At 39.2% G+C, this 10507-nt stretch overlaps 1 protein-coding gene across 3 annotated transcripts in view; it reads left to right on the top strand.

The window, feature by feature from the left end:
• Window positions 1–9617, top strand: part of gfm1 (G elongation factor, mitochondrial 1) — a 97104-nt gene extending 87487 nt beyond the window's left edge. For all 3 annotated transcript variants that reach the window (XM_072474496.1, XM_072474494.1, XM_072474495.1), the window contains 5 exons: window positions 3539–3701; window positions 4815–4959; window positions 5905–6065; window positions 6957–7010; window positions 7311–9617. In XM_072474496.1, the coding sequence (XP_072330597.1) occupies window positions 3539–3701; window positions 4815–4959; window positions 5905–6065; window positions 6957–7010; window positions 7311–7442 (655 nt within the window). In that variant the 3' untranslated portion in view covers window positions 7443–9617. The remainder of the gene's footprint in view (window positions 1–3538; window positions 3702–4814; window positions 4960–5904; window positions 6066–6956; window positions 7011–7310) is intronic.
• Window positions 9618–10507: the final 890 nt, after the last annotated feature.

Here is a 10507-nt window from a genome sequence, read left to right as displayed (position 1 = left end):
TTCAGAAATCATTTCACTTAATCTTAACCCTTACATTTATTGGAATGTTTAGCTTTGTGTGGGTCAGTTTGACTGCTGGCTGCATCCTTATGTGGATATTAGTGGGGTAATGCGCTTCAAATCAGTGAGCGATCGGCAGCCACACGGAAGAATTAAATTTTATTTAATCACTGAATATTGATCAAGAGATTTGCTGTTGACTATTGTAAAATTTGTGTTCTCATGCTTTAAATTGCTCACCAGATAAATTAAAATATACACACATGAGTTATTAAGATTTTCAGAAGCTATACTGTTGGACTTAATACCATGATATGCCTCTAGTTATGCAGCAGAGCGCTATGCTTTTGATTTGGAGTTTTGAATTTGATTGGTCACATTGGGACTTGAATTCAGATATTTGCTTATCTGATCCAGCTGCATTGCTAAGAAATAAACAGGAAAAGACTATCTAGGACTTATTGTGGAAACTACTTTAAAATGGGAATTTCCAGCCTTTATCCTAACCATGATTCTAAATCAACCATGATGTAATAGAGATCTTTGTTTTTAGTTGTTATTCCCTCTTGAACAACTTGCATTTCTTTCTGCTGTCTTTACCTGGCTTGCGTGGCGTGTTGGATATGGTCTTATCAGAGAAAGGGAATTTATTTTAATAAAACATCAGGTTAGCATGAAAGTGTGAACAATTCCCTAGGTTGGAAACCACCCATGCTAAACGTTTTGTTGATTATGATTGACAGAAATTAATATTGGAAGACAGTTCCTGATATTCTCACTGCATTTTTCCCAAATGTCAACCAGGCTTTCATTTTATTGCTTGTAACTGATAGTGAAAAACATTCCAGAAGTTACACTGGTTACTCAAATCTCTGAGCCCTGTCAAACCATTAGCTGTGATGTTATTGAATGGTGGTTCAAGCTCGAGGAGAAGAATAGTCTTCTTGAGTTATCTGTCCAAAGACTAGTCCAACACCAAGCACCGCAATCTCCATCATGGATAGTGGGGCAAGGAGGCATGTCCTGAAACAATACCAGCTGGAAATGAGGATTGAATCCGGTGCTACTAGAAGCAATCTGATTCTCATCCGCCATTCATTAACTGAGCCAACTGACCCAAAGATTGAGTTGCTGTGGCAACATACACTTTTTTACATGCATGTTGTAGCCTGGACCTTATGCATAGTGATGGAGGCTGCAATTTCTTTCCATCACATGGCTGACCAGGAATCTATCCTGCTGTTATTACTGACCATTGGCATATGTAGGAGGATTTACAAGTTGATACTCAGCCTGTTTGGCTACATTATGACGCATCTTCCTTGGCCATCAAGTCCTGGAGTGGGGACTTGAACCTGGAGCTTCTGGCTCAGAAGTAGGGAAGTTACCCACTGCACCAAAAAACCTCCACCGAATGGTGGTCTCCATTACACCCATTTAAGATGCCGGTATTTTATGACCGCTCTGTAGAAATATTAGGTTTACAGGAAGGGTAAACTATAAAAATCATACTATTTTAAAATGGTTAATTATGATAAAAATAAATGTTTTTAAAACAGCATTGTTACAGTGGAGCCATTCCATTGGATGCCTACCTGGAATTAACTCCCAAGCACTATCTCTACTATTAAATACATTTATATATAGCTGCCTCACACTCCCAGGATCTGACTGCAGCATAAAAGCAAACCGAGATATGCTTCATCTTAAAGATCAAATAATACCACTGTATAATCTGCAATCAAAGGCAACTCCAATATTTGTGCTAGTGAGTCCAGTGTGGCTATGGGTACCTATTTGCCTGTCTCTTTATGGGGTATGTGGGACATTGCTTGTTCCAGTCTTATTCCGACCCCCTCCCACAACTTTTTTTATCTGTACATTAATGACTATTTCGGGGCCGCTTTATGTTATTGTCTGGACATGGACAAATTAATCAATTTTGCTTCCAATTTCCACCCCTTTATCACCTTCATGTGGTCCATCTCAGACACATCCCTTCCTTGACCTTTCTATCTCCATTTCTGGAGATACACTGTCCACTAGTATCCATTACAAGCCCACAGCCACCTCGACTACAGCTCTTCACACTCCTCCATCCCATCTCTCAGTTCCTTTGCCTTGGTCACATCTGTTCCGATTATGTCACTTTCCATAACGGTGCTGCTAATTTGTCTTCATTCTTCCTTAATTGTGGTTTTCCACCCACTGGTTGACAGGGCTCTCAACTGTGTCTGCCCAACCCATCTCCTGCACCTCTTCCCTCACCCCTTCCCCTGACTCGTAGAACCAGGATAGGGTTCCCCTTGTCTTCACTTTTCACCTCATCAGTTTCCATATTCAAAGCGTCATCCTCTGCCATTCTGCCAACTACAGAATGATGACACCACCAAACACATCTTCCTTCACTCCCCCTCTCAGCATTCTGTAGGGACCTTTCCTTCCGGGATACCCTGGCACACTCCTCCATCACGCCGACCACCTCACTCCCTTCCCATGGCACATTCCCATGCAATCATAAAAGGTGCAACACCTGCCCCTTTACCTCCTCCTGCTAACCGTTCAAGGGCCTAAACACTCTATTGAGGTGAAATAGCGCTTCACGTTTATCCCCTTCAGTCTTGTCTATTGCATTCGCTGCTCCTAATGCGGTATACTCTACGTTGGAAAGACTAAACACAGAATGGGTAGCCGCTTTGTAAGAGCATCTTCAGTCCGTCCACAAGCAGGATCTAGACCTTCCTGTTGTTTGCCATTTGAACACACCATCCTGCTCTCATGTCCACATGTACATCCTTGGCCTGCTGCAATGTTCCAGTGAAGCCCAATCCAAATTGGAAGAACAACACCTCATCTTCTGATTAGGCACGTTACAGCCTTTTTCCAGTTCTCTCTAGCTCTGACGAAGAGTTATCCAGACTCTTAAGTGTTAGTTCTGTTTCTCTCCACCGATGCTGTCAGACTTGCTAAGATTTTATGCTTTTGTTCCATTATTTGCACCTATCTCATAAAACCGAACAAAGCAGTCTGCTTGATTTGCACCAAACCACTACCTTCTACATTCATTCCCTCCACCACCATTGCACAATGGCAGCAGTGTATAACATGTACAAGATGCACTGCAGCAACTCACCAAGACTCTTTAGATGGCATCTTCCAAGCCCATGACCTCTCACACCTAGAAGAACAAGAGCAGCAGATGCATGGGAACACCATGACCACCTCCAAGCCACATACCATGCTGACTTGGGACTAATATTGCACTTCACTCCACTGGGTCAAAATCCTGGAACAAGCTTTAACACTACCTACACCACATGAACTGCGGCTTCAAGAAGGCGGCTAACCACCATTACCACGTCTCGAGGGCAATTAATGTTGGGCAATAAATGTTGGCTTGGCCAGTGATGCCTACATCCCGTGAATGAATAATAGAATGTGTTACATCTTTTTTAAATGAAAAGAAAAGCATGGTTTTACTTGTACAGATTATGTACCAAATTATTTTTCAAGTTAAGTTTTTTGTTTATTTTTCCAGCTTCGAATTTACTCACAAGAAGCAGTCTGGTGGGGCGGGCCAGTACGGCAAAGTTATCGGCATATTAGAACCTCTGGACCCTGAAAACTACACCAAGTTAGAATTTGCTGACAGAACTATTGGAACAAATATACCAAAGCAGTTTATACCAGCAATTGAGAAGGTAATGGATCTGATTATCTCCTCAGCTCACTTCCTTCTGCATCTTAGATTGGCTTCTGCTTGCCTTCAGCAATTACCAAATACCCTAAATTGTTGTGCTGGGAAACCTTTGCTTCTAGTGGGGGAATTAAACATTTTGGAAATTTTTTCAAGAGAAATTGTATCAGAATAATTGCTAGCCATTTGGTATTGTCACCAAACTAAATTAATGAAGTTTGCCAATAACATATAGAGGCAGCCTGTCAACTGAATCATACTTGACAGGAAAATGGAGACTGTATCTAAATCTGGGACAGAACTCATGAAATTTATGGCAATAATTATATAAGCAGCACGGTGGCACATTGGTTAGCACTGATGTCTCACAGCGCCAAGGACTCGGGTTCAGATCCAGCCTTGGGTGAGTGAATGGAGTTTGCGCACCCCCCCCCCCCCCCCCCCCCGGTGTCTGTGTGGCTTTCTCTGGGTGCTCTGCTTTCCTCCCACAGTCCAAAGATGTGCAGGTTAGGTGTATTGGCCACGCTGAAATTGCTCCTTAGTGTCCCGGGATGTGCAGGTTAGGTGGAGCTGCGGGGAGAGAGTGGAGGAGTGTCAGAGGTAGGGTGCTCTTTTAGATGGTTGGTGCAGACTTGATGAGCTAAATGGCCTCCTGCATTGTCAGGATTCTACGGTAGGGTTTGGGTTAAACCAAAACAATAAACCATGTTCAGTTTTATTTTAGTCTAGGTGTCGCTGTAATCTAGAGATCAGCTATGGGGACATGGTTTTGCAATCAATTGTCAACCTCTTTTCCTGACTAAGTGATCAAATCCACCCAGGCTGATCGAATGAGAATCATCTCCACAGTAATAAAGGTGTTGCGTGTAATTAATGTGGATATTGGCAAGATATCTAATGAAAACACAAACCAAACCTTTTAGTTTATTAATAAATGGGCATTTTGTTCAGACCACAAGGATGTGACTGATGAGGGAAATAGAAAAATTTCAAACTGGTAGAGATGGACTTGGTCCTCCTCAAACGATTGTTACATCAATGGCACATTATGGAGGGAACATGACTCTTCAGCTAATGGGACCAGAGTGAGCTAAAGTGCTATATATTGTTTTGGCAGGGATTTCTTGAAGCTTGTGAAAAGGGTCCTCTTACAGCTCATAAGGTTTCTGGAATGCGGTTTGTACTGGAAGATGGTGCCCATCACATGGTGGATTCCAATGAAATCTCTTTCATCAGAGCTGGAGAGGGTGCTGTCAGACAAGGTGTGTGAAGCCAATAGAAACCCAAAATGCTAATAATAAATGGTCTCAATGTTCTTCCCACTTCCTTCGAAGTGGGAGTTTTTCGTTCAAATTTACTGATGTTTGTGAAAAGCAGGTATCAGTTAACACAAAAATGCAAATGATTTTCTTTCAACAAACACCAGTTTAGTTTTATAGATTTTCGGACTTGACATGTATGTCTTTAAGTCTGTAAATTAATAATTCACATTCCAATTCCAAAACTATGCATTGGAAATTCTATTAAGCGAATGGCACAAATTACTTCTCTAAATTATTTTCGCAATGAGAACTATATGTGCATCTATAGATGGAAATTCTTTGCAAGAAAAAGGCAATTATATTGCAGACATAATTTTGTTGTAATTTCCTATGTTTTTCATTTTACTTTCACTCCAATTCCATGTTGTAATGTATTTGTACAAGCCTTTACAGTGTCGTACCTCCTGTGCGTCAGTTTTAATAATAACACCAGAATATTTAATAGTGTCATTGGATGCTGCCTGAGCCTTTATGCAAATCAGGAGGCTTGACTGCACGTGAATTCTTCAGCATTTACTTTTATCAGACAGCCAGCATATTCTCTGTGCTTAGCTAATCTGATCAGCTAATGTCTAAACATAATGGGAATACAATTATTTTGCAGGTGAATCAATCCAGATAAGTGTTATAAACATATCTAATGCAAACCTTCATATACATTTTCGAGAATAGATGGAATATGTGAACATATAAAATTGACAGACAGGCATAGAGCAGCTGGTCCATCAAATTTACCTGGAACTCATGATGTCGAGAGCATCTGGACTAGACCTTTCCCAGTTGCCTGCAAGTGTGTTAAGATGCTGGGGGAAACAAAATTCCCCTGCCTTTATGATTGTTATCTGTGAAATAATTGCTTGCTTTCTGTTTGTTTCGATTGCTCAGCTATGGAGAAGACCAGTGTGGTTATTCTGGAGCCCATTATGTCAGTGGAGGTTGTAGCACCAATTGAGTTTCAGGGAACGGTAATTGCTGGAGTTAATCGTCGACATGGTGTTATCACTGGCCAGGATGGAGCAGAGGGATACTTTACACTTTATGCCGATGTATGTATAATACATTGCCTGATTTTATTTCATGGGAAATTGCTGAAAGCACTATTGAATAACCATGGCCACATTTTGCTTTATGTCGATATTTATGTTTCATTAAACTATTCACTGTACATTTGTGATTGTGTGACTACAAACCTATTTCAAGAAAATTATGGTTCAGTAAAATATACTACCTTTGGAGAATGTCATGAAATTTAGAATAGTGTGGAAACATTGCTTTTTGCAATGGTAATATGGGATTCCCTGATCATGTGACACTTTTGGCCCTTAAAAGTATTGACGCCCTCCTTTCCAGAAAAAAAAATTATTTGAAAGTGACGTCCTGTAAACTTTAGGATTTTTTAATCACACTTGAAAGATTTTCTTTTTTCATTCCATGCTTGTTTTTATTTCTATCTAAGGGAAATTTACTTTTTTGAGTCATAATTGAACATGGCAGCATAGAATCATTTTAGGTATATTTAATTTTACAGAAATCTCCTAATGGTGTTACATAAAGAGCTACAAAGCATGGGAAGCTAGTCTTTGTTTTTGTTTCAGTAATATGTTCTAGTGGGAATATTATCTTGGTATTGTTAGTAGAATGCAACTTAATTCTACTCCTAAGATTCTAGTGTTAAGTTCTATAATCTACACAGGATGTCTTTATGATCATGTTATCAAAAATATCTGTTAAGTAGCCAAAGCTCACTTCATCTTCAGAATTGTTCATTTCTCCAGTTTGAGAGGTTTATTTTAGTTGTTTTGTCAAGTTATACAATAGTGCATCCTCAGCTAAATGTGAGTTAACAGCTAGACATGAAGGGCTAGCTTCTGTCAATATTGTCAACATACAATATTTGTCAACATACAAGACTTGAAAATGTTTTACTTGTTTTACAGGTACCACTAAATGACATGTTTGGATATGCTACAGAACTGCGATCTTGCACAGAGGTATATCATCAAGCATTTAAACATGCCTTCTTTACATGGCTTTCAGTTTAATCTCTTGCTCTCTTGAGGCTACTAATTCTTCAAATAAATGCTTGTAACATTTGTTCATGATAAGTACGGTTTCTTATTAGTGAAAAAGCTTTACTCTTCATTTGTAATTAATATCGTGAAAAATAAGTACTGATCAAGTGTTGAATTGATTGAACTGATTATAATTACGATAAGTAAAGAGGTGAACATTTTCAAAGGTTTGTTTGAACAAAGGTAAGCTTTATTATAACCTTTTAAACTATTTTCCAGGGTAAAGGTGAATACACTATGGACTACAGCAGATACCAGCCATGCCTACCCATTGTACAGGAAGAGCTGGTCAATAAATACCTAGAGGCAACTGGTCAACTACCAGTTAAAAAGGGAAAAGCCAAGAACTAAAAGCTATCGATTTTTCAACAATGTTGACGTCACTTTGCACAGCTGGATAACTATTTCAAGAACGTAAATTCACAGTTGGAAGTGTTTTGTTGGTGACACCTATTGATAGGAATTCCTTAATATTATTCATTTGGTAAGACTTGCAGCAAATGCAACATCTCATGAACTGACCTTTATCAAACCATTGTCTAGTTTTGAAGGAGACGCATTTATCAGAAGGTTGCACACTGACATTTATTTCTCCACATTGTAACTCTGAAAGCAGCAATTATTTTTTTATTATCACAGGTGGAAATTAGCTGATGCCTTTTTGAAAAGGGTGTGTTATCTGTGACTTCAAGAATTGTTGATTAACTGAAAGAAAATTGCAAGTGATTTTTATTTTCTTTCTTGGGATGAGCCATTCCTGTTCCCATTAATCCCCACCCTATATTTTTCCGACTGCAGCCATCATATTTTGCAATTTAAAATTTAGATCCAAAGCATAAACTATCCTCCAATTAGAATTTATATTTTAGAGTACAGAAATTGTCAGTTAAATTTCACTTGGAACCAGCAATTTTTTGAGAACTCTGATCATTCTTTATTTATATTGCTGTTAATTTAAAGGAGTACTACATTCATCAAAAAAAGTTTGGGAAACTGAACCATTTCTGAGAAGGGGAAGAACCATGTTTTCATTACATTGATCTCATGCCAGTTAGGCATGCATATGTTATTTATTTATTCAGATTATACCACATTCTTTTAATCTATCAAAAAAAGGTTCCTCCAGAGGTATGTCATAAAGACTCTGCTCTTTTAAAAATGCTGTTATATAAAAGTGGGAAATTTTTATCTGGAGTTGTGAATTCAAGCTTCTCAAAATTAGTGTCTCTACTTTTGAAAACTGGGATAATATTTATTTAGTACAGATTTTTAAAATCTTTTGAATTTACTGAAAGCAGAGATCCAATGATGAAATTAAAAGGAAGAATGATGCAGATGGTGAACTTTGTTGAATAAAAAGTTTATTTTGTTTGTGATTATTCCCTTTGGTTATCAAAATGTCTTTTGTTTCTTTTTTTCCCCTCTATGTGTTACGTCCACACGAGCTGTGAAATGCACACGTGGCCTAGTTTCCAATCTTCTGCTACTGCTATTCTGTGCCTGCTGATTGGAAATATATGAAAGTGGATCTCTGGCACCTAGTTTTAAAATTTTTCTATCACTCACTATGGCAATGCTTCCCAAACTATTCTCCAGTACAGCCCCATTTTGACACTTGACTTTAGATGCCCACAATAGCAAAACAGCAATAAAGCAGCACTGTAACATTCAGTACATAATCTCTCACATTATAAATCACTAATGCATCATATAAATACAAAATTCTGTGTTTTAAAAGTGCTTTGTAAAAATATTATTTTTATCTGAGCCACTCCTTGTCATGGACCTTGGCCAGGAAGCAAATTAAGTGCAGGCTGCGGGCCTTGAAGTGGCTGATTTTGGACCCCTGGTCATCGTCAGTGATGGTGTTGGGCTCAGATAGGTTGCAGCTCAGCAGTAGAAACATTGCTGCTAGATTCATGGTCGGGGCCAAGCTTTGAGACTTGAGTGAAATGGTCACGGGTAGAGAGGGACCAGGAGGCAGGTCCGTACACTGCCTGGATCTCTGTGCTGAAGGAGGGGGAGCTCAGCCTTGGCCTCATATATGCACGATATGTTCAATCACTTTGAAGTAAAGTAGCATTGTGATTTGCTTCGGGATTTTATCTTTCTGAAAGCATACACTCACCTTGAATTCTTGCAAATTCCATGGAAAATTGAACACCATCTGCTGTTGCCACATCATGGGAATTGTTGCACCCACCCTGTATTCCCTAGGCTGCAACTGGGCTTTCAACAAACAAGAAAACATTAATGTGGCATATTGGTGCATCAGGGCACACTGCATTATGCCTTGATGGCTTCAGCTGATTAGTAAATTGTCCATCCTGTCATATCTACAGGGATATGTTAGTCTCTATTTGTACAGTTGAATTCCACAAGAGAGAAGGAAAAAGACCAAAACTGTTTTTTAGGGTAACATGGCAAGAAAGCTAAAACAAAACATTTTTTAAACTTTTCTGTTGAATCTTTGTGTCTGTTCTAAAATATTTGAAGCTCAACATATTAAACATTGCTTTATTTGAACCACAGCTTGCTTTTATTGGATTATAGTGTTAGTTTCTCTTGTATTTACAGCATTCTTTTAGCAGTTCAAAAATGAATATTTTGTCTGCTTGTGCTTATGTTCTCAGCAGGTACTTTATATTTCTCAGATTAAAACCTTAAATATTTCTGTTAAAAAATTCATATTGTTCCTGTGGAACAACAAAATGTAACACCGATGGCAGACTTTTTGTTTAGATTCAGCCCGGAAGAAAAGCAGGGGACATGTTGGGAGGAAAATTGGAGCATTGCACAGAGATAAAACAGTTGTATTTGGTCAAATACAACACATCTATTTTTGTTTGTTTTAATTTGCTGCAATAGTCCACTTTCACGCAGTGGTAATACCCAGATTTACAATGGTAACTCTCACAAGGATTTTGATTGCTGTTGGGCTGCAATGCAGAGGCCACAGTGAGCAATTGGAGAGCAAATTAATTCCAATCTGCATTATATTCATTAATGTCAGCTTCGAATCAGCTGTAGCACTCTTTCCTTGGAGTCAGAAGATCGTGTTCAAGCCTCAATCACGAGACTACAGTACATACTCCATACTAGCGCTTTAGTGCTGTATTGAGGGAGTCGGGTGGTACGGTAGCACAGTGGTTAGCACTGTTGCTTCACAGCGCCAGGGTCCCGGGTTCAATTCCTGCTTGGGTCACTGTCTGTGCAGAGTCTGCACGTTCTCCCCGTGTCTGCGTGGGTTACCTCCAGGTGCTCTGGTTTCCTCCTACAAGTCCCGAAAGACCTACTTGTTAGGTGAATTGGACATTCTGAATTCTCCCTCAGTGGTACACTGAACTTGAACAGGTGCCGGAGTGTTAACGACTGGGCGATTTTCACAGTAACTTCATTGCAGTGTTAATGTAAGC

This window comes from Scyliorhinus torazame, chromosome 14, assembly GCF_047496885.1.
Source record: "Scyliorhinus torazame isolate Kashiwa2021f chromosome 14, sScyTor2.1, whole genome shotgun sequence".
Classification (NCBI taxonomy): domain Eukaryota; kingdom Metazoa; phylum Chordata; class Chondrichthyes; order Carcharhiniformes; family Scyliorhinidae; genus Scyliorhinus; species Scyliorhinus torazame.
Note: the sequence above shows the minus strand (reverse complement) of the source record. Positions and strands in the feature narration are given on the sequence as shown.